Source organism: Telmatherina bonti (genome assembly GCF_933228915.1).
Source record: "Telmatherina bonti genome assembly, chromosome: 16".
Taxonomy (NCBI): domain Eukaryota; kingdom Metazoa; phylum Chordata; class Actinopteri; order Atheriniformes; family Telmatherinidae; genus Telmatherina; species Telmatherina bonti.
Window position 1 is genome coordinate 31,947,734 of NC_136614.1, and position 25,759 is coordinate 31,973,492.

Here is a 25,759-nt window from a genome sequence, read left to right on the forward strand (position 1 = left end):
AAATTGGATTTTGTGCTTACAGTTTGGAGAAAAAGGAAAAAAGCTCTTAAGAAATGTGTTTTAGCAATTGAAAAAAAATGCAATTGCCCAACACTGCTGTGGAGATGCAACACACCTGAGCACAGACATGCATATTTTTGACATTTCATAGGACTGACCTTCATTTGTCTTTTGTGTAAGTTGTTGAAACCGATTTGTTTATACTGTCATTTCCTCGTCCCATTTTTGCCTGAAGGTACAGACAAACAATTACTTCTGTATCCATCATTTTATAGTTCAATCGTGAAGAGCTTTCACTGGAATACTTACCCTGATGATCCTAATCAGTTCGTCTCTGACCTGATAATATGATGGAAATTGATAAGAAATAAGAAAGTTGTAAAATGCAATGCAATCATCTGACAAGCTACAGATTTTCTATACCAATGTATTGTAATACAGTTTTCTTATTTCCACTAAATCAGTGATTAAGCTTGTAATAATGCTCATAGTTAAACTCAAAGACCCACCTTTTGCTCTGCTAAACATCCTGTTACCAAAATGAAAAGCCCCTGCAAGAGAAGAGGAGAAACATAAGTATGATGCATTGTTAAGCTAATCTGCCATCAGATCCTTTGGCTTATTTGTGCAATGATTCATGAAAATATTTGATAACAAGCCATTTCAGTATCATCATTTCAAGTTTTTCCAGAAATCCAGTTTTTAAAATTTGAACTATTTTCAAACTTGAGGCTAGTATATAAGATCATCAATGGCCCCTGCATGTTTACTGGATTTAAAGCCTATTTATGCTAAATACACACACAACTGTTACACAGACAAATGGCCAGTTTTGTCTGTCTTCTACATAAGTTACACTCGTAATTCGGTCCATTTTCAAGGAGCTTAACTATCTATCATTTGACAGAAAATGGAGCTATATCACCGTAAATTGAGGGAGCAGTGTTGAGTCATATAGCTGACATGCAACTGGTGAACGAACCAACCAGAGAGGAAGAAGAGAAACAGGTAGAAGACGATACAGAAACCCCCAAACAAAAAGCATTGGAAGAAGCAGAAAAATTTGAGAACAGCAAAGAACTCTGTGGTTTTATACTCCTACTTCTTCTGTTGTTTTTTTTTTTTACTGCTGTAAACTATTTTATAGTGGTGTATTACAACTACCAACCAGTGTCAAAATGCGGAAGTAAACTCTGAACTCTGTACAAGTTGATAAACAGTCTTGATAACTATGACAGTGTATAACAAACACTGATGTATTAGAGCGGCAACATATGACAACATTTGAAACGGATGTTCACATTTACATCCACAAGGGAGCATAAATGGGCCTTTAGACTTCTATTGACCTGCTAGTTATGTAACATCCATCAGAATGGCCTCCATCTATAACTTTAATGTACCTTTCTGATGCACAACTTTTGGGAAATTTGCCTTTTCTTTTAATGCAAATACACAGTGGAATTCACTGATCATTTAAAGAGCGGCAGATCTATAAACTGATTTAAATCTCAGCCAAAACTGCTTTGAAAAACCACTGTAATCTGTAACATTTGTGTTGCTGACAAAATATGTTTGTGTCTGGGTGGGTTGGGAGTGCAAGAACATATAGGATTTGTATGGATTTTCGTGTACCCTGCCAGGGGACTGCAGATGTAAGGCTTAGTGTTGTGTGAGTCATGAAACAATCATCCAAAACACGAGAATCACTTTGCTGAGACATAAATCATGATTCGTCATTACTACTGACTCACATCACAATTATGCTCTAAATCAAGAATGTCCAGCTCGAGTCCTTAAGGGCTGCCATTCTGTAGGTTTTCGATATCTCCCTGTTCCAACACACCTGACTCAAAATAGATAACTTTCCTCAACAGCTTTTTATTAAGTTTGCCCACTGACATTGACCAGTCAGTCTGATTCAGGTGTGTTGCAGCAGGAAACATCCAAAAGTTGCACGGCAGCGATCTTCGAGGACTGAATTTGGACATCCCTGGTCTAAGTAGTACATAAAAGAAAGAACCTTTGCTTAATTTAATGTCTTTCAAATCTTCCTATGAATTTGATTTATATTTTAACATTTGGTTGTGAAATGACACAAAGACAGCATAGATTTGGTTGACTCATCTTATGTAAATTGACAGGGATGAAGAATGCATCAATTCACATGCCTAGGTATGATCTACACTTAAGAGTTAAACTTCTTGCCATTTTATTTGCACTTCTCTGCTAATTTAATTAACTTTGCTGTTTTTTTTTTATTGGGCCAGGACTTGCTCCAATGATATTTTGGTCTCAGTCACACTTTTTCTGGTAAAACAATGGCTACAACAAAAATGTATAAAAAGGTATTCTGCCACATTATCCAGGCCCTCCAGTAGTTTGCAATGTTGTAGTATTTATTGTGAATTAGTTTGTTGGAGCATCAACTTATGGCTTGTTTTGAAATGTGTTTTTAAGTTACCTGGAAGGAATTGAGGATGGTGAAACTGTAGTTGGCAGCAGTGAACATGGGGTTGTCGTTATCCAACAAGAGAAGAAAGAAGCCGATAACCCATGTTACTCCAAAGACTGGGGTTAGAAGGACCACCACTTTGAGGATGCTTTTGGCTGTCTCTTTGTCATCGGCCTTGCTGCTGTCAGGTACTGAGGTCTTCATCAGGGTAACAATAACAACTACCATGGAAAAGAGATTTATCAAGATGATGGTTCCCACAGGGAGAAGAAAAGCATGAATGGAGCCCACCAAGAGACTTTCGTATGTCAGCCAGCAAGTTTTACTATTATAGTAGTCCTTCTCGGTGTATTTGTAATACACATAGCTGGTTGCCACTAGCGTGATTGGGAAAATATAGCCTAAAATGCTGGAGAGAAACATGAAGACCCGTTTCCTCACTGGGCTGAAAACAAAGATGAGCTGGTGGACGAGCATAATACTGAGGCATAACATCCAGGTGAACATGGCCAAGTAAAACAGGTGTTTGCATACTGTAAAAGTGAGGCAAAGGCTGGTACTGAGTTCCTCTGGAGATGAAGAAGCCAAAAAACTGCAGTCTGCTAGCAAGCGGAATACGGCAATGTTCACTACAGCTGTGTGACGGAAATGCGAAAGGTTGGTCTTAATCACAGCCGGCCACACAAGATATTCAATGACAAGAAAGATGACCAAGGAGCAAATGGACACAATAATGCCCACCTTGGTAAGTATGTCCAGGTCATCAGTGGATATATCGCTCTTGGCCATGAGGACAGAGAATGAAGTCAGGTGGTTGCATTCACAGACTGTGTTGTTTTCATCAGTAGTGTTCACAGTGCACCCTTTATCTGACCAGTCTCCTTTTCCTGTGTCCCAGTAGACACAGTAACGTTTCCTGGTGCTTAGGTCCTCTTTGGGGAAAACCAGTTTAATCCCAATTTCTGAATCCGTGTTGTTCACCAGTGTGGCTGAGAGTAAGAGGCTGGTTTGCTCTGTTTTAAGGAAGTTGTTTCTTAATTTATTCATCAGATTTTTCACAGCCACAACTTTCATTGTTCCATCGGTCATGTTAAGATTTACACCGATGTCGAATGCCGACACATTGCAGGAAACACCTTCGCAGAATCGAAGGTCTAAGTTGGTGCTGTTGAATCCAGTGCTCTGGTTGACGTTGATGTTCTTCACTAGATTTTCCACTGAATCGAGGTATATTGAGGACATTTTGTGACGAATTGTGTCGTTTACCCCAGTCCAGTTTGAGTTCAACATGTTGCTTGCAGCGTCAACAAATTTCTAAAATGGAATTTGAAATGAAAATAAGGGTTAAAGTTAGAAATAGTAAAAAAAAAAAAAAAAAAAAAGGCAACTAAAATGGAATCATAGCAGTCACTAGCTGGAAAATAATTACATCTAATGGGATTTTGCAGAACAACTTTTGAGAAAAAGCTCCTGTCAGACACACCACATATCCTTTGGGGTTGCTTTTTAGTATAACTTTGTGACACTTTGACCTTGGACAGAACAACACTATTTGACATCTTGTGAACCCTGGACCAACAATGAGTTCACATGACAACTAAAAGAATTTTATAGCAAGCTAGTATTTCCAAAAAAAGACAATAGCTGCTTTTCCAATAGCTATAAACATACACTGAACTTCACTGTCCAAATCCAAACTGCTAATAGAAATGCCTGAATCTAAAAAAAAAAAGCTCTCAAATAACCCGAAAATAGGTATGAGGTGGTTTTTGAGACGTGTTATTTGAAAGTATATCACAAAACTGTTATGGAAACACTTTTTTTTTGCATTTGCACATCATCAAATGAGATGTAATTAGTAAAAACTTTAGAAATATAACAATCAGTTTTCTAAAAACTGTAATGGAAAGGCAATGGCTGGGGAGCAGGCCCCTGTTGGTTAACAGGTTAAAGGTTTAGTGTAAAAACGACTTCATCTTTAGATACTTTCAAATAGATGCTAGCAAGATCTAGCATGACCCGCGAAGCTCAAAACTCTGAATGTATTACAATAAAATGTACACAAACTTACAGGAAAGACTTCCTCTTGCAAGGAAATATTTTGTGATGCCCTGGCCATCGTGTCTACGATGTCAATGGAAGCCCCGATGTCCGCAATCTCAGAGCCTGAACTTGATTGGGAGCTGTTTGTAATTCCTTCAAATATATCTTTAGCCACTGAGTTGGTTGCTCCAAGTCCATCCAAGAAATACTAGAAAACAACAAGAACAATCGAAAAGGGACAAAATGTGATTATACAAATAGTCACAAGTTTCAGGTCAACACGTATCAACTTAATTAAAATAACTCTCATAACACAATCTGTATAAAATATCTAAACTATTCATTTGTCATTTAGCAGACACTTTTATCCAAAGCGACATATATATAGCCCTATAGGCCCTTCGGGAGGCAACTTAGGGTTCAGTATCTTGCCCAGGGACACTTCAGCACACAGTCAGGGGAAGCCTGGAGTCGACCCCCCAACCTTGGAGTTATAAGATGAACGCTCTTCCTCCTGAGTTACAGCTGCTGTTTATTTCTTTCTTTAAATTGTGTTTAGCCAAATAGTTAGACTGAGCCATTTCACATAAAAGATCGTTTCTGGTGTTTGCCAGATATTTGTCAAAAAATATATAGTCAACATTTATAAATTAAATGAGTGATTTTTACCAGACCTTTCAAAAGTAAACCATTAAATGAGGGATAAATCTGTAAAATTAGCAACTTAGTTTTTAACACATTAATTCATGAACAACAAAGTTCACAGCCTACATGTCATATGAAAAATCTGAATTTGGCATTATCTTTGCAGGAGAAACTGACTTTTGGAATATAGGTGTTTTATCACAGCAGTGAACCGAATTAACCAAAAACACTTAATTCTCCTTCTTTCTGATTGTTTTACAGCCTTACATTTATAGAGCGTTGCAGGATGGATGATCATCTATATTAAATAATTAATCACTCAGTCATCACATGGGGGTGGCTATCACAAGCACCAATGATATTTGCTAATTTGTTGGTATTAGCTCATTCTGTGTGCTTACAGCTCTTCTGCATTTATATTCTGTAGTTAATTTCGCTGTTACAGTCATTTTTATTCTCAATTCAGGAGCAGCAGACAGGAACTCTGACATCCATCAGTTCAACAAGTTTTATTATCATTTCATTATGCAAACTGAAAACTAATTGATTTACTTTACTGCCTTGTCTTGTTGTCTAGGCCAATAAAAAAGTTTGTTGTTTAACTTTTTTTTTAGTGCCCGCTGGAGCTGATCCCACCTGCTGCAGGTAAAGTTAGTTTTCAATTAAAGCTGGGGTAAGTAATGTTGGGGAGCTGGCAAGATTTGAAAGTGGTACCTTGTCTTGACTCCTCCCGCTTCAATCAATAATCTGTTTGAGACACGCCCAGCTGCCTGCCCCAACCCCCCACATTGCAGCTGAAGCTTTTTCCACCAATGATTTTTTCTTTCTCGGCTGTTTAGCAGAAGGAGGCAAATAAACCGAGCCAGGTTGGGAAATCCTTCCTGCATTTTCTCAGCCATGTTTGCCTTCCAAGTTTCTTCTTCACTACTTTGTAGTTTCATTCTAACACGCTGTTTATATGCAGGGTGTGGCTATCAGGTATGCGCTGCTGGAGGGGAAGGAGGGGAGCCGGGAGAAGCAGCTAAGAAATGAACAACTCCATTTTGGTCCAAACGCTTGGATTGGTCAGAGTTTTTACAGATTTATAGTAAACTGAGGGGTCTAACTATATTTCTTATTGTTCATGATTGCAAAATGTATAGACTACTATCAGGACGAGGAACCACTTCACCCAGAGTAAAGATTAGCTACCCCAGCATTAAGACAAGTTGTTTCTCAATGAGACATTTACATTGAATCCTTTGGTCTCAGCATGAACATGGTGTCTGAAGGGAATCTTCAGTTCTGTATGCACTGTGCCTTCGACATGAAGCGCCGTTCATACTGCTGGGACATTACATGCTACAACATGGCAGACCTTACTGGTCACGTGAAACCAACTTTTACAACCCCATTATTTAACTTCAGAAAATCAAGTTGTATTGACATTCAGCAGAAAGTAATGATGACCATCATGTCTGATCTTCAGTAAATACTTGCTAGCGCATGTGAATATTTCCCTTCAAAAATATACAAAGTGGTTCTGCTGGTGACACTTATCTAATCTATCATCAAACATGTCACTTGCATCAACATTAACATAATAACACAAAGTAACTACATACTTCTACTACTACATACTACTAGCAACATGTCCAGGGTGCCCCTGCCTCTTGCCCAATAAATGCTGAGATAGACTCCAGCTTCCCCCGTAACCCCTTCATTGGAACAAGCGGTTCAGAAAATGGATGGATGGAAAACATGTATGACCAGCAATAGTATGTTTATTTTTTATTCACCATCAGTGATCAGATCGCCGTTGTCTTTAGAGTCTGACAGTGCAGGTTTGTTTGGAACCAATTTTTTAACTGAGTACTGGTATATTGAGGGCTTTGGGCTGGCTTAGCCAGGGAGATGGATCCATGGCAGTATCCACTACCAGGAGGAGTGTTTATTTCCCTTGTGGACGTCACAAAAAGATAAAATCTCAGACTCACCTGTTTAAACCCACATTTGCTAAAAATTGGTGCTATCCAGTGAGAGAAATAGAAGTTTCTTATTTTTGGGCCTTGCACACATGATATGGTGACACATATGACCATTAGAAAACCTTTAATAAGTGCATTTTGCAAAATATGGGGCCGTTCAGAATGACCATGTTTCTCCTTTAACTGCTAAATTTTCTTTCACTGTTTATAGCAACACATTATGCAGCTCAGACTTTGTAATGAAATGGTTATGTCTATTATTAGAGTTGGAAAACACTGTTTCTCATCCTGTACCAGTAACTTAAACACAAACCATCAGTTATGTATTTTTCATATCACAGATTAAATGCTAATTTTTAGTCAAATCTAACTTCAGATCCTGACACGTCTTGTTTTTTTTCTTTCATTTGGTCAAAAAACATCAGAAAAACTTTATGGTTTGAGCTGTGCATTAAAAGATAAAGCAAAACTCACATCAGCTGCGGTTGTAACTTTCTTCAGGTCTTGGCTGATGCAGTTAGGGAACACTTCCAGCCACTGGGAGTTGTTGCCACAAGTGCGGGATTTATACCCAACTCTGTCCACTGGACACGACTGATTAACAACTGTTGATGCAATTGGGCTTTTTGGCCACATTTGTCCATCCAAAATTTCTTCCTCACAGAATTTTGATCCAGCTTAAAAAACAGAAAGAGAACAGAGATTGATGTGGGAGTCAGTGATTGATACGAGAAAAGTCAGTGGAAATGTTTCAGAGCTATGATACAGTGCAGGTAAGTAGAAGTCAAAGTTACTAAATATGATGAAAAATAAATAGTACCATAAAGCACTGGAATGTCCACACTAGCATTTTTCTTTTGTTCCACTTTGTTCTTAAAAATGATGGTTAGGCTGTATGGTTGCTTCTTTTCCGTGCAGTTAACCTTAATCTCTTCAGTTATAGAGGAGCTGCTTCCTGTAAAAAACATGACTGATTAACCTTTGGGTTGTTTGTCGAAGTACCGTGTGCAGTGGTGGAAAAAAGCTCTCAGATGCCACATGTATTTGTGAAATATTGCATTAAAAATCAGTCTTAGACAGTGGCGGTATTTTAAATGAGCGACATGGGAAGCCACCCTGTACAGCAATTGATGAGGGGCGGCAGTGTGTGTGTGTGTGTGTGTGCACTGCAGCGTAGGGGAGCAAAAGAAAATGTTTAATTTCCACCCATTTCCATGTCAAATTTTGGGAATACATGTCCCCTTTTCTGTGGCGGGACACATCTCACCTGCTGCTGGTGAGAAAGTTGCTTCACAGTCAGCAGCTGTAAAAAGCGAGAGGTGGAGGAGGGTGGGGGGGTCTCAAACGGCAGACCACAACACGAGGTGTTCGCCCAGGATGTAAAACAAGTTAGCCTCTTCTATTGGGTCTTCAAGTGCAACTTTTTTAGTCCACTCAAAACCAAAATAGTAAAGTAAAAAATCCTTTTCAAAAGCCTTTACAAGCAAAACAATTTTTATTTGAAAATATTTCAAACTGAGACGTCTGAAATTGTGTAAAATTTTTATCTAAGAACTTTTTTCCACCACTGTTTGTACAGTTTGCAGGTATTTGATGCATTTGAGTCAGTAAGATTAAAGCAGGATGTTTGTAGTTATGTGAAAAACATGGAGTTTTAATAACCTGTTTCTTTCTTTGCCAATTGATTGTGGGCCCACCAGTAATCATATTTCTCCTTTGTTACTGGGATTTGTACAGTGGCCGTTACCGGGGAATCAGTGGTCCCTGTAGAACAGTCTACTGTGAGTGGGCTGACCGTCAGCTTGATTTCATCTGGCAGGAGAGCCACTCGCAGCTCAGTTCGGGCTGTATGCCTGACAGTCCCAGTCGTAAACCCACACTCATATGTGCCTGTTGGGAATATACAGATAAATTATGCTTTAAACTCTCATAAATGACTCATCAGTGTCATTGTGCTAAAACACAAATTAACTGCAAAGACAATTAATATCCGAGAATAAATATAAGTGAGCAGTCAGGATAAATAGTTTTCTTCCTCAATCAGCATCCACAGTCTTACAAAACATTTGAAAGTAACAACAATGTATATAATCTAACCTGCTTTGCTAAGAATAGGACTGATATAATGTACTTCCTGGACAATTTGTTGGCTTCCACACTGCAGACAATCTGCACCAGTGTTCACTTGTAAGTGAACTAAGAACCCCCCTGTGTTTCACCAGAGTTTGCCACACATTGCCAATGGGAACGTCAGTGTCCAGTAAGTTTATGCTCATAACTTGGAAACAAAACCTAACAAATCTTAAATCTTTATTTCAACCAAAAATAGTCATGATAAAGGGTTCACACGTACCTGCCCAGACGCCCGTCACCTTGCGGAGCGTAACTTCAATACAAGATTTGACTTCGTCTGTGGCGCAGAAAGGGTTGAGCGAAACCTGCAAACCATTGTTGAGCTCAAAGCGTTCATTCGTTTTGGTCAGATTCCAGCCAGCGCTGTCTGTGGCCTCCTCAAATGTGCAATTAAGTTTTTGCTCAGTCTCATAGTGTACTGTATCATTCGGACCATGTAGGGTGACCATTCCTGTGTAAACAAAAGGTGACATGTTTTTAGCATGTTATCTCAGAACATTCCTCAGTGCCTTCTAGCTTGGTAAATGATAACCAAACATTCACAAGAATTTAGCTTTTGTCAGATTTTGATCATATTCCAAGTTAATACTTCTGAATAGTCACATCTAAAAGCCCAAACTAAACAAATTTAAGATTTAAATTTTCTTTTAGAAAAAACAATAAATTCCACACAATATATATATATTTTTTTTACAACAGCAAAATTACAAAATATCCAAAACTTTGGCCCAAATGTCTGAGCAGACAGCAGAGACAAGATACTTGACTTAACAAATAGGTTGTGTGTTCATGTTAAGAAAAGGACTCAATTCTCTTTTGGTAGAGGAGAACAGCTAAAGGTAAAGGCGACCGAATCCTCTAAATGAAGATGGCACAGGACCGCACTTTAAATGAGGTTAGGAAGGTAGGGCACCCCTAAACGTAAGGTTTTAAAAATGATTTTAAAACTGCTTTCCAATTTCTGACCATGTATATACGGTTATTTCCTGTTCATTGTGGGGCTGCTGTTAAAATCATTAAATTATTGCAAACTGCTTATGTTAGCTAGTTAGCTAATGTTGCTAATGCAGCTAATGTTAGTCTGCAAAGCCTTCCGAGTGTGTTTTACAACATCAAAACATCACACAATGGCTCCTTTCATTCTTTTGTTGTACTAAAGAGAAATATGCCCACAAGCCATTAAATGAAACAAATAGGTCAGATGTAGTATCTTAGTTTGCTGTCATCAGTTTGGGTGCTGTCCAGTTATCAAAGATACCTGTCAAATGCCAGGAAAAAAGCAAGCGGAAGGAGTAAAAAGAAGAAATGGGATTGGGCAACAACGGTGTATTTCCAAAATAACATACAGTTGTGCTCATATGTTTTCATACCCTTTCATTAAAGAAAAGGCTGAATTTACAACGGTCACTCAAAAAACTGGAGACTTCACTAAAAATTTGCAAAAATATAATAAGTAATTTAAGACACTGTTTTTTCATTCAATTGAGTTGAAGAAAGAAAAACAAAACGAACAAACAAATTGGTCCTGGACAAATTAGAGCACTTTTCTGTTGAACAGTGGGACAAAATACCTGCCAACAGGTGCAGAAGTCTGACTGAGAGAAACAGAAAACACCTGACTGGAGCGGAAACATTAAAGGATTGTTCAACTAAATATTACTTTATGAGAGATGTAATATGTAATAAACTATCTTATTTGTTTGCTTTTTAAAAAAAAAATTTCTATTGAAACCAGAATTAGAAAATAATGCCATGATTTTCATAAAATTTTTATTTATTATTACTTTAGTCAATTTCAGCTTATTTTACAGGCAGCTGTTTTTTTTCCTTGTTTTTTTTTGTTTTTTTTTTACCCTTTCCTGAAAGGATATGAATAAATTTGAGCACAACCGTAGTCGTCAACTATATGTACAACCATTAAGTGTAGTTAACAAGAAATCAAATTAAATGAAAACAATAACACTTGCACGTACCTCGAGTATCAACATAAATGCCAGTCGCACTCAAAGTACTTTTCAGGGTATCTATGATTTCTTGAAGTTTAGAGGTGTTTAGTCTGACACTGAGCGCTGCCTCAAAGTCTGTGATGTAGGTCTCATCTGGAGTGGGTCTGGAGAAGATCATAAAAATATAAATTGTTAATATAAGTATGTTGATAAAATTAAATCTGTAATGATAGATATGCAAAGTGAATGTTTGCATCAAAATGTTCCTACAGTGGGATTGGCGTTGTATATAAAAGCACACCATGTGCAAGCAAACAATTTTTTGGAATAAAATTAAATAGTTTTAATAAACTACAACCTTAAAATTGTACCTATATACTATATTTATGCAGTGGTGAGTGCATATTTTCACAGTATTTTAACCCTCTGGGAACCAAAGGTATTTTAGAGAAATAAACCTCGCCTGACTTTTTATTAGTTTAAATGCTAATAAACACCACCTTTCAATGCCCCATAATGTCCTATACTTGCTTTTTTTTATTATTTTGAATTGAAATATCATAAATAGCTGTGTAAATAAGGCTCCTTTGCTTATTATAATTATAAAGTATTATAATTTCGAAGCATGACTAAAGATACTGAAGGGGACTGAAGCACCGCAGCTTTCTGAAATCACTGTCAGCTGCACACTCTGTATCTGTTACCAAGTTATACATCTGTTACGGCGCCGTCGTGTCGTTTATGTTGAAATAAACTACTTGAGTAATGCAAATGTTTGTTTGAGCAATTACGCATGGTATGCGTGCGTAAAAGCTGTTGTTTTCATCATTTATCGGACTTGTAAATACAGAAGGCAGCTATCCGACTGCTAATGACACCGATGCAGAGTGATTGACACTGTTTGGAGGCGTTTCCTGAGGCGTCATCGGCTCTGATTGGACAAACACGTGTCATATGCCAAAGACAAAGGCTCCGATTGGAACACCTATTCTGACACAACACTGTATGATTTATGAATGGGCTACAGTGATGCTGAAACTACCGCCTGCAAGCCCAGAGTCTCCCGATTAAGAGGGGAAAAAAAGTATGTTTCTACCTTTTATAGTTCGAAAGCTATGCTCGATTAAATAACATGGTCCCAGGCATCGCCGACGATGCCGGCGTCCCCAGAGTGGTAACTAGGTATAAAAAACTAAAATCCTAAAATTTATACATCCATCAAGACTGGTGTCATAATGCTTTAAAGTTGTTCACAACCGTCTAAAAACAGCAGAAGAAGTAGAGGAATAAAGTCACCTTTTTTTTTCTTTTTTTCCTGTTTTTTTTTTTTTGTTCTCCCTAACTTATTCATGTCTTCTTTGGGTACTTTTCATTTTTGTCCTCTTCTTCCTGTTCCTCTCCTTCTTGTTAGCTTGTTCCTGCCGCAGGTTGTGTGTCAGCTGTACAACTCAACACTACGCTGCAATTTCTGGTGGTATTTTTCTGCCTGAAGTGACAGATAGCTTAGCCCCCTGAAAATAGACCAAACTGACCGTTCTTCTGTCTTCTGTGTTGGTCATGAACAGATCTTTACTCTGCTTCTTCAGCTTGGAACAGGATAAAGATCTAACACTGTCAACGATGAGGGAATTTAAAATTATTCTCATAAGACTGGATAAAGCCTTTTTAAAGTGCGCTTAGTGCGCTTTAATCTTAGTTTAGAACCTTTTTTTTTTTTTATTTTAAGTGAACTCTAAATAATGTTCCATATTCGTGGAGCTGTCTCTAACTCCATCTAAATGTTTTGTCGGATGCAAAATAGGCCTCTCTTCAAATAAGACTGTTTCTGTGTGTAAATAAAGGTTGAATATAAATATACTGATGTTTTGCATATGGTTAAATATGTGACACCATTATTTGCTAAGCAAATATATATATAATTAAATAACTTCAATAAATAAATAGCAACTAAACAAACAAACAAAATAATACAATGCATTTATAAGTTGAGTATTTGTGATGCACAGCACCTTGGATCAGTTAGAGTAGCAGGAACAGTCACGCCATTAAGACCATTAAAGGCTTCTTGAACCTTTAAAAAGAAAAAAAAAGATTATTTTAAATACATGTGACAGTGATAATTTCATATTTGAAAAAGTATAGTGTAGGTTAATTATCACGGGAAGTTAGTGATACCTTTGCCGTATCAACCGTGCTGCTTGATGTGTATATTGATCCATTGATGGTGACTGTTGGTTACAAACATTAGTAGAAGTTTAACTTCTATAAAAACCTTAAAAAGGGAAATTGTGTAACATTTTCTGTAGTTTACTGACCAAATCAATATCTGCTTTTCTTTGTGTTATAATTAGTGTATTTTAATCTGCTAATAAGCTGACACATTCTCATTAGCAAAGAGTTTTATAATTGTTTACACATATGACCGGTAAGTTGGTAGGAAAGCGCCATCTTGAAACTACAGCTGCCGGTAAGGGACAAATAGCGCCAACGTGCAATAAGAACGTGTCTTCCCTGTGAGCCAGCGGACAGTGACAGAAAGATCAAAGATAAATGCAGGAGCAACATGTGTAGTAGCAGCACAGTATTCTTCCCCAGGTGGAAACAGCTCAAGAACAGCTGAAGTTGCAGCTTTCTCCTCGTTAAGCAGGTCAACTATACTGCCTAATTAGCATAAAGTAAACTTTTTCATTGCTGGACAGTGTTGATTGTTACCATGGCAGTATAACAGTGGCTCTGGCCAAAATACACCAGCAGGGGTTTTGTTGGCCGATACACTGCGATACTTGCACTAATAATGTGATGCAGTTTGCAATAGTTATGAAACCACATCGTCTACCATTGTTGCAGTAGGTGTTCCAAAAGGTGAGGTGCTAGAATGCATTATTCATTTTAATGCACTACACAATTTAAGTGTTAAATGGGAGTAATTCTCACACTACGTCCTTTTAATAAAGAAAAGAAAAGAAAAAACCCATCAGCATAGTGGCATTAGTAACCATCAGGAATGTTACCATTGGATTTAGCAACGCAGACAGGTGTGACGAAAGACACGTTTTTTTCACATGGAGTGTCACGACAGCAGTTATAATTGTAGCACACTTCATTGCTCCAATGATAATTCATAGAGCAGCTGCAGTTGTAGTCATCCCCGACAACCAGACACTCTGAAAAGAGATATGGGTCCAAGATAATTAAACATAATAATAATAATAACTTCCCTAATCACATTCCAAAACAACTCTTTGAATTGGTAATCTGAAAGAGGAGACAGTTTGTAAAGACATACCTGCGACCAGTTCTTTGCTTACAATCTTCACATCATGAACTTTTCCCTCATGATCCACTTTGATAGACTCGGATGTGTTCCAACTCGAAAGGACAGTCTGAGCATCCAATGTGACGTTGCTTTCCACCATTAGCTCAGAAACGTAGATATCTGCAGCAGCAACAAACACTATGAGGCTGCAGCTTCAGCCAGTTGGAAAGTACAGTTCTACAGTGACCAGGGGTTGGCAGCCAGGGGTCGGCAGCAAGGGGTCGGCAGCTAGGGGTCGGCAGCCAGGGGTCGGCAGCAAGGGGTCGGCAGCTAGGGGTTGGCATCTAGAGGTCGGAAGCAAGGGGTCGGCAGCAAGGGGTTGGCAGCCAGGGGTCGGCGGCCAGGGGTCGGCGGCCAGGGGTCGGCAGCTAGGGGTCGGCAGCTAGGGGTCGGCAGCCAGGGGTCGGCAGCAAGGGGTCGGCAGCTAGGGGTTGGCATCTAGAGGTCGGAAGCAAGGGGTCGGCAGCAAGGGGTCGGCAGCCAGGGGTCGGCGGCCAGGGGTCGGCGGCCAGGGGTCGGCGGCCAGGGGTCGCCAGCTAGGGGTCGGCAGCCAGGGGTCGGCAGCCAGGGGTCGGCAGCAAGGGGTCGGCAGCAAGGGGTCGGCAGCTAGGGGTCGGCAGCTAGGGGTCGGCAGCCAGGGGTCGAAAGCAAGGGGTCGGCAGCTAGGGGTTGGCATCTAGAGGTCGGCAGCCAGGGGTCGGCAGCAAGGGGTCAGCAGCAAGGGGTTGGCATCTAGAGGTCCGGCAGCTAGGGGTCGGCAGCTAGGGGTCGGCAGCCAGGTGTCGGCAGCTAGGGGTTGGCAGCCAGGGGTCGGCAGCTAGGGGTCGGCAGCTAGGGGTTGGCAGCCAGGTGTCGGCAGCTAGGGGTCGGCAGCTAGGGGTCGGCAGCAAGGGGTTGGCAGCTAGGGGTTGGCATCTAGAGGTCGGCAGCTAGGGGTCGGCAGCCAGGTGTCGGCAGCTAGGGGTTGGCAGCCAGGGGTCGGCAGCTAGGGGTCGGCAGCTAGGGGTTGGCAGCCAGGTGTCGGCAGCTAGGGGTCGGCAGCTAGGGGTCGGCAGCAAGGGGTTGGCAGCTAGGGGTTGGCATCTAGAGGTCGGCAGCTAGGGGTCAGCAGCAAGGGGTCGGCAGCTAGGGGTTGGCAGCCAGGTGTCGGCATCTAGAGGTCGGCAGCTAGGGGTCGGCAGCAAGGGGTCGGCAGCTAGGGTTTGGCATCTAGAGGTCGGCAGCCAGGGGTCGGCAGCAAGGGGTCAGCAGCAAGGGGTCGGCAGCAAGGGGTTGGCATCTAGAGGTCCGGCAGCTAGGGGTCGGCAGCTAGGGGTCGGCAGCCAGGTGTCGGCAGCTAGGGGTTGGCAGCCAGGGGTCAGCAGCTAGGGGTCGGCAGCTAGGGGTTGGCAGCCAGGTGTCGGCAGCTAGGGGTTGGCAGCCAGGTGTCGGCAGCTAGGGGTCGTCAGTCAGGGGTCGGCAACCACATTTGTTCTGTGGCCAATTTTTTCGCCAAAATGACTTCGTCTGCTAAAACCTTTATTTTCTCCCTTTTAAACAAAACAATTTATTTTATAAAAATGTAAACGGTCCAAATTTCATTGAATTTGCAACAAACTTTTTTTTACTCTGTAACTGCTTTGACTCCAGACAGAGTCTGCTTTATGAAACAGACGGTAGCCTGATGATAATAAAGCTGCTGCCTTAAATCGTCCACTCACACCAGACCTAATACATAAACAAATTAGACAGGGGGCATTACATTTTTTTTTTAAGAGAAACATACGTATTTATCCATCTATCTATTTTTTTGGACCACTTAGTTCAAATCTGGGTTGCAGGTAAGTTGAAGTCTGTCCCAGCAATTAGCTGGCAAGAGGTGGGGTACACCCTGGACAAATCGTCAGTCCAGCACAGTTCCAAGACAGAGACTCACTCCTCACTCCTACCCTAACAGGTGTGTCTTTGGACAGTGGGAGGAAGTTGGAGTACCCATATTGTACAGACATATACATTGAAAGAACATGCAAACTCCACACAGAATGGCCATTATTTGAACCTCCCCCTGAGCTGAGGCGCAAACCAGCAACTTCCTTGCTGTGAGGTCATAGGCTGTAACCACTATGCCAATGTGCAGCCCTCATAGGAAAAAAATAAATAGGTTTCCAACCTTCCTTTTATCTGTTGAACAGTAGCTCTGTGGCAGGGTGGGCAGATACAAGAAAAAAGAGGTAACGAATTAGCAGGCGTTGCCAGCTTAAGTAGCCCATTCCATAACAGCAGGGGGGCTAGAGGAACAGGCAGAGAACTAACCCAGTGAGACTGGAAGTGAAAGGGGGGGAACAAGAGAGTAGTTGTGAGTTATGACAGTTTTATATTTTCTTTTTTCTACTTCTACCGATGTGAGAGGAAGAGTGACTTTAATACCCGGCCAGTACTGAGTGGCTTTGTACTATTATTGGTTCGGGACATCAATAAAAGAGTTACAAGTTGTCAACGCTGTTATTCCTGCTCCATCAAGAACCCCCCCCCCCCCCCCCCCCCCCCACTTCTTCCATGCTAACAACACAGGACAAAACTAGTTACCAGCCAATGAGCCAGGCGATCAGCTTTAACCAGATGCCTCTATGCTATGCTAGAAGTCTGAGAAGGTCATGATAATAAAGGCTAAAAAATCATGATAAAGAGCTTGATTAAAATATTTTTTAAAAAAAATATGGAGCTATAAATAAAGTGTTGGCATAAAATATTTGAAAAAAAAAAAACACTGTGGCATTCAGTTCACTTTCAGAGTAGAAAAAAACAGTTTTTACCAAGTTCGTTTCTGTTAGGTGTTTGTTGCTGACCTAATAACCTAATAAATATAGACACACAAAAAAGAAAGCTGCCTTTATGCTAAACCGATATAAACTTCCAGCTACCTGCTTTGCATGTCATGCACTGAGGTTCCCATATATTGTCACCCGGATCAGAATGAAAACTTTTTCATGTAGTTTGTGACTTTGCATTGTGTTTCTGCAGTTTCACTAGATAGCCTACTGGACCCTCATAGACATCAGGGTTGAACCAGCAGCTGCCATGCTAGGTTAGCCAAACACTGCACCCATAGGAGCTTTCAACTACAACTCCAGTTATTTTACAGTCATTTAGCTTTTTCCTCGTATGTGTGTATGTTACTGAAGCAGCATCGGTGATGGTATAGCACACTGAGCTCAGGAGGCAGAGATTCCTCCAGAGCATAGACTACTGTATATAAAAGATGGACGGAGCCTCTGTGACATCACTATTTTATGCTAAACAACCTTGTCAAGCTTATTCACCTGTCAAAAGCCAGCTGATCTGAATCAGTTGATTAATGTGTTGCTATGGTGACACTACGTAACAGAGAGATATTACAGTGACTAAACTCGCTGAACTACGTGTGCGTATATACAAAAATAATTCAGCCAGTTGTCATTAGAATTATCACTGACCATGGTATAATTTACATAATAGTAGTTTCTGATTCCTGACATGTGATTAGTTATGATGTAAAAACTACAATCAGTAAGGATAATTTTAAGCCATGCTGATAGTGTGACGTCACATGTATGTTTCTGAAGAGCTAAATTGAGTCTCATTGGGCAGTTCCTCCCATCCCCATCTTGCCATCATCACGCTTCTCATCTCTCACGGAAAATACAAAAATGGGCAAGAGGTGGATCTGAGAGGGGTCTGTGAGCGTGTCATGAATGATTGACATCTAGCAAACAACAACCTGCATGTAGCTAAGAGCTTTCTGAGCTAACCCGGAGCCAGCAAGAGCTCACCAGCAAAGCTAGGTAAGCGGGTTAAAGCTAAGTCACACTGTTAACCGGCTAAAAACCTTGGTTGTTCTACATTCGCCCTTCTTGAAGCGGGGTATCGGGTACCTGTCAATCAAAGTGCACGACTCTAATTATGCCTAATTTCAAGATTAAATTATTTCTAAATGGAGGAGTTGTATAACCCACCCACCCAGTCACACACACAGCACACATACATGGGGGGGGGGGGTTGCAGTTTTTGGCATTTAGTGTAGCTAGCTTAAGGGCTAGCTCCCTTCACTTTACCTAGCAGCAGTGAGCAGATTGGACTCTGACGAAACTAGAAGAACTGTTTGTTGTTTACTGCTAAAGCCTGTCCCAGCAGATCAGATTTTTTTTATATACCGGTAGTTATTTATTTTTTAAAGAAGTAAATAGGATTTTATATCTTGTTGACGTTCACAATCAAGTTTTAGTATTAAATAGTTTCAACTGTCACTTTCTGTCCTTCCAACAGGAGCAACCCTGCATTCTTTATTTCTTGGGGCCCCTTGCTCGGGTAGCGTTTTCTGGCACAAAATAAAAGACATGTTTTCATCCCTAACTGTCTTGTTTTTGGTTTTATCATTTAAAACTAAAAATAACACTGTCAAATGTGCATCTCTCTCTCTCCTCTCTCTTGCTTGATTATTCTTAAAGGGGTCATGCTGTTCTTTTAACACAGTGCCATAAACATGTCAGCACAATGACAACTCATGCTGTCAGTTTTTACTCAGTAAAACCTGGCAGGCCAGGTGGTGAGCCCCTGGGCTGCTAGTTGCCAACCACTGCTGTAGACAGTCTTACCTTCTGAAATGACCTGCAATATTAAAAATAAGGAAATAAAAAATTATAAATTTTAAAAGCAACCATTTTTATTTTATTTTTTTTTTTTACTGATTTATAGGTTTATTGGTAACACAATACACATAATAGAATGAACACTAAAACTTTTTATAACATAAATTCAGCAAGAACGAAAGGAGCTACATCTACCTCATACAGGAATATGGCTCCAATCAGAAAAATAAAGGTCCTCGTCCACATTCTTACTCTGGTGGAAAAAACAGAGCAGCAATATTTGAGAAAAACAGATAAGTAAGAATACAATTACAATGGTTAATTTCATTTTCAAAATAATGAGGATGTGATTTTATTAAATACAATATTTAAGACTAAAAATGGGTGCATATAAAAGGCGAAGACAAAAACAGACATCATAGACGATTATAAATTACATCTATAATCCATACAAGCACTTTTTCCAGTGCCTCCAGAGACAAGTTGTATCAGACACTCAGGCATTGTGAAAACCATTATATCACTTTTAAAATCCTCCAATTTGACAAAATATTTATATACAAAATTTCTAACATGATGTAAGGTGGGAACAGCATTCTGCATAAACAGCTAACTGGTACTTGTCCATTGAGGACCTTTCAGTAGGGTTTGAAGTGCATTGTTAAATGCAATTTGCAGCTTATTTATCTTTACTGTAGCTGCACAACAACTGGGCAGTGTCCACAGGTGTGCAGTAAGATTTAAATAAAGTTATACTGACATAACAGCACATGATAAGTTAACCTACCAGCATACTTGCCTAGAACTTACAATACTATTTCTGAATATCATCATCAGAATGGTTATGTCTTATGACTTTACCTAGACATTTCACTTTACCAACATTTAAATAATTTTCTCCTAGAATAAAAGACGGTAATGCAGCCTCCCTGTCCTCCTTTATTCACACAATCACAACAAACTTTTTAGTGTTCAACAGATTGCTGACCATAATCTGAAAAAACTATGAGAAGCTGCTGCAGGAGACATGATAACTAAACCATCAGCATTAAAAGGAGGGTTAATTTATAAGTCTCTCTCCCACCATACAGTCCGTTTCACAGTTGGTGAGAGTTTGTCCACATACAAGAGCACAGGTGACAAAATACACCTTTCTTCACCCCATTAGTTAAAAAACATAAAGAGTTCATTTCCCATCTAACTTGCGTTGTGTGGTGTCAGTAGCAATGAAGAGAATAAGATGGAGGAACCCCGTGTAGTTATTAATTTGCAAACAGTTTGACATGATTGACACATTCAAAAGCTTCTGAGGGAAATGGAAAAAGTTGAATTCTGTCTCCTGTACTTTCTTACAGCCTCTTTTAGAGTGTAAAAACACACCTGAGCCATGTTTACTTTTAAAGCTGAACTGTTCATCAGTGGGGTGCATATTCGTTAAGTCTATCCAGAAGAATCATTGCTAGCACACTTAGATATGAAGACATGTCTAAACTGGACCTATCAGATTTAAACAAAAATATGGAAGGATTGAATGAGGAGCTGTGGATTAAACAGTTATAATGCATGTCGCGAAATCCAGACTACCACCATGCGTGCATTATAACTGTCTAATGCACGGATCCGAGTTGTTTAGACCGCTGATACCATTGTCAACATTTTATAACAAATCTTTATTTCTTTTTTACAACACTTGCTAAATATGATAAAGTATAGGAACTATGTCATCTGGGCATTGATGCACTTTTTATGCTAAACAACCTTGTCAAGCTTATTCACCTCTCAAAAGCCAGTTGATTAATGTGTTGCTATGGTGACACCACATAACAGAGTGATATTATAGTGACTAAACTCGCTGAACTACGTGTATATACAAAAATAATTCAGCCGGTTGTCATTAGAATTATCACTGACCATGGTATAATTTACATTATAGTAGTTTCTGATTCCTGACATGTGATTAGTTATGATGTAAAAACTACAATCAGTAAGGATAATTTTAAACCATGCTGATAGTCTACAACAGTGGACTGACTTTAGTTTGTATTACGAGGCAAACAAGTTCAGCTGGTCAAAATCTACATGTATGTAAATTCAAAATATTTAAAACACAATCAGGTGAGGATTGTTAAAATCCCCCGTATTGTTTCCCTTTCATACCCCCACCTCCTCTTATTGGGAATGTGTCTCATCATGTGGTGTGTGTCTAAAATTCAAACTGTTTCATTTGAACATGCTTAATCAGATATGAGTTTAAGCTGGTCTGTGTTCACATGCAGTGCAAACATTCAGGGTAGGTGAGCTTCAGAGTTTTCAATGCTTCACTAAAATCTGATGCAGCTTGTTCTTTCTTTGCTTTAATTTTAGTGGAATTTTACCAGATTTTTTCATTTCTTGTACAATTTAGATGTTCCTGCATCAGAACCCTGGATTTTGTCTGGGGAAGGCTTGAACTAGTGATACCACTGATTATTTTCCCAATGCCATACCAGGTAAAGGCCTGTGGGACATGTCTCACCTGCCCACTCATGTAAAATTCATGTCAGTATCGGTGATAACGATCCAAAACTGATTCTTTGCATAAAAACTGAATGAAACTGAATTGCTCTCAAACAGGCTACAATACAGGGAAAAGGAATAAATTATTTGTGAAACTTATATCACCAGTATAGTACAGAAAGAAATATATAAATGCTACAATAATTACATATATCGTTTGTACACCTATGCTATTATTCAGTTAACCATTGGTCTGAACCAGTTGCACCCAAGTCCAGCCCTTAAGATCTACTCAAAATGAAATCGAATCAAATTCACGTTATTTATCAGTTAGGAACTTCGTTTGCAGAGGAGACGGTGCTACAGACACAATAAAAAACATCAAAACGTCTTTATATGTCATTCATTCATACCGTTCATGACAAGAAAACATGAAATACATTAAGAAAAATTCAAATTAAGAGCCGCAGTTTCCAGCTCAGCTGTTTAGTTTTGTCTAAACCTCTGCTTGCTTGCTAAAGGATCCTGGCTTTGTCCTCAGTAAAAGATACCGGTACCTCTACCTGAAGGTAGCAGGATGTAGTAAGGGTTCAGTGGGTGTGAGGAGCCTTTTCTCAGAGCTCTGGTGTCATAAAGGTCTTTAAGAAACTGCTGTTGCTGGCCGATAGTTTTACTGGCAAATTTACTGGTTTTATTTAGAGTGTTTCTATGAATAGAAGTAACTGATCCAAACCAAGTCATTATGTTAAACGACAGAATGAGGCATTTATAGAAAGTTGAGAGAATTGACTGGTGAACCTGTAGTTTACAGAGAAAGAAGACGCGCTGTGGACATTTTGTGAAAATATGTCCAGTGTTACATTGAAATGTAAGTTTATGATCTATTATGGAATCAGAAATCCTATCCTGTCTTCTCCTATCCTATCCTGTAATTTTTCAATGACTCTCTTCTCCAGCACAACTGAATCAAACTGCTAATTTCCTCATCTGCATGTCATCCAGCTCTGCAGAAGCTTGGTAACCAGACATTCAGGTGTGTTGGAGACGGGTATATCTAACAGTAGACCTCCACGACTAGACTTGGGCACCCCGGGTCTAAACAAATGAACATCCAATGTATATTTAATTAATCTCTCTCAAGTACCATGAAAAACTCATAGCTGTAACAAGACATAAAAAACTGTACGGTGGAGCCTACACAACAGCAGATGTAGCTGCAGGGAACCAGTAACACAACAATCCCTCGTAAGCAAACGTAAAAGCAAATTAACTTTTCTGCAAACCTGACAAGAGGGGGAAATTAGCAAGCACATTTTGGGTTTTACATCAGGAAAATTTGTTCCAAATTTGGAACAAAATAAAAATGGGGATTTTTTTTTTCTTAAAACAAAGTTGCTAAGTGAATTGATATGATAATATTATTAATAACTGACCCAAATATGTTTTCATTGGATGAACGTCATTATTAACGTCATTTTCCTTGCCAGATGATGCATTTATGTGTTTTGACAAACCAAACTGTTTGCATTACTTTGCATCTGGTTCCCGAATACACACCTGCTGCTGATAGCAACAGTGGAATACTCAACCTTTTTGCACAAGCAGTAACAAATCCCCCGTGGCCAAAAGCCTCATGACCACAATATTTAGCTGTTTGCTTCCAGTCAGACAATGTTACATTGTGGGCATGTAAAACATCATAACCATATCAGCTACCAGATCCCTGTCAGTGTGGAACTTCACTTTATACAAACAGAAATACCTCCATTCATGGAAATATTGTAAATCTGCTTGTTAGCATAGGAAACTCTTGTACACCATCCAGTGAAACCTTCTGAAAGCAGTCATACTCTTACCTCTGATTCCTTGCCTCCAGCCGATTATTCCACTTCAGTGCGTCTCCAAGCTCTTGTCTCTCTGGTCTTTAGAAATCTGCAAATCCTGCAAGCCAATTAGTATTTAAAGTTTTTTATCACAGGATATCACAAGATTAGAATGCACTTTTATCATTCTCGCTAGTTACCATGACAACATCGAAGATTATCAAGTCATTTTAAGGACATGAGGAATGTGCATAACTTCAAATGTAATATTGTTCAGAAGGACAAAAGCAGAAATAAAATGTTCTTACCTTTTCTAGAAGAGTTTGCTGCTCAAGGAAAAGGTTGTCAACCTGTCAGCCTTGCTTCTACTGGAAACGGACAAAGTCCCATGTCGCTCAGCAGCTCACCAACATCACAGTCAAATTAAAGTGAGTATATCTGTATCAAAGACTGGGTTAGGCTGGCTAGGGTGTAATTGTTGAGGGTTGTCCGTATGTGTTTGGGAGGGTGAGAGTGTCTCTGGGCACAGTCAGGTCCCAGCTTTGTTTGAAAAACCATTTGCATTGATGGCACGTCTCCATGTCAGCTGGATTGGTTGCCATATGTGCAAGGCTCGCCAGCTTTTCATGAATATTTGTCTAGCAAATGAAGCCTTCTCCTTCAGAGTAGTTGCCCTTCTCAGGTGTGTTGTGTAAGAAGGCCTCGCAGTCCCTCATCATTACCCACAAAACTAGAAATTCTCTCTCTTTTTTTTTTTTTTTTTTTTTTTTTTTTTAAATGAAACCTCCTTGAAAACATAGCAGGTATGTCAATAACTACTCATTCAGAGATAACAAACAGATCCTTTTTGTTACTTCATCACTGCACTGTGCTAAAGGATGCTCCAGCACCTGATTTTCTATCGATTTGACCATTTTACTCAACATTACAGTAAGAAGAGCCCTCTGAGTGCAGACCCCCTCAAAGCAGCTCATTTCCACACAATTAGTCATTTCTACTCCTAGCCTGCTTTACTCCTAAATTATACTTATATATAAATACACTATTAGATACCAGATTCACTGATGATGAATCCACAGTGTTTTGGTTGTATTGTGGTGTTTGTTGCATATTTATATCTTTTGTTTATTTGTTCTCCTGCAGTGATGAAAATTCCAAAGATTTTTACCTGTTCTGGATGACAGCATCCAGATAGTCTTATACATTAAAGGTGCTATATAAACAAACTTGCCTTGCCTTTTAAACAACTGTTTGCTAGTCAAAGATGTCAAGTGTATGTTTAGGTGAAACTGGGTGCACTGTTAAAAATAAATAGCCCACATATTGCAATGTAATAGAAAAATATTGGCATAAATTTGCTAACCCTATTAGTTTGCAGCAGCTGTCCTTAATGGGGCCGTTTTGTTACATTCAGATTTACATGTATTCATCTTCATATTTACATATATATATATATATATATATATATATATATATATATATATATATATATATATGTATATATATATATATGTACAGTCCTGATGAAAATCTTAAGACCAGTTGAAAAATTGCTAGAATGTACATTTTGCATATTTTGATGTCAATGAGAGTTTAAGTAGAGCTACAATATGCAAAAACAAGAAGGGGGAGTGTGACAAAAAGCACTTTGAAAAAGTAATGTATTGAAAACAACAGTTAAACTGAAAAAGCCTACTTATCAGCTGATCAAAAGTTTAAGACCATCGCTCAAAAAACCCCCCAAAAAAACTCTCCAAACCAGAACAAAAATGTTTCTCAGTTGGACTCGGTAATGAGTAGCTCCATTGTTCTTGTTAATCACTTCAAAAATTCTTTTGGGCGTGCTTGATGCGACTGTTTCCAGGAGTCTAGTGGGCACATTGCTCCAAGTGGTGAAGATGGCTTCACAAAGGGCATCAAGAGTCTGGAACTGATGACCATTTGCCTTGCCATCCATCCCCAAATGTTCTCTATGGGATTTAAATCAGGGGGACATGCAGGATGGTCCAAGTCAGTATTGTGAACATGTTGTGAAGTCTGTGTCCATTTAAATAATTAGATTATTTCTTTCCCATTCCAAGTCAAAATATGTAAGTGTGTGAATATTTTTTGATTACAATGTCCCAAATTTATTTGGACAGAACGTTTCATGTTTAATTTATTAATGTATTCCTTTAAGAAATTTACAACACTATTACCTGATTAATACCGTGTTTTAACTATGGTTAGAGAATTGAAAAAAGCCCATAGCGGCACCAGTACCGGCACTTCAGTCCTTCGACAGCAATGGTCCAGCAGTACAAAGGGTGTTGGTCAGCACAGCCCAGTTTA

The 25,759-nt window shown here is 39.4% G+C and overlaps 1 protein-coding gene across 1 annotated transcript; it reads right to left on the minus strand.

The window, feature by feature from the left end:
* Positions 1 to 497: 497 nt before the first annotated feature.
* adgrf3b (adhesion G protein-coupled receptor F3b) lies at positions 498 to 14,605 on the minus strand (the record flags this gene model as incomplete). Its single annotated transcript, XM_079255163.1, has 9 exons — positions 498 to 551; positions 2,465 to 3,769; positions 4,527 to 4,706; positions 8,858 to 9,000; positions 9,464 to 9,694; positions 11,217 to 11,353; positions 13,199 to 13,260; positions 13,365 to 13,417; positions 14,476 to 14,605. The coding sequence occupies 9 exons, from the start codon at positions 14,603 to 14,605 to the stop codon at positions 498 to 500; spliced, it is 2,295 nt and encodes a 764-aa protein (XP_079111289.1).
* Positions 14,606 to 25,759: the final 11,154 nt, after the last annotated feature.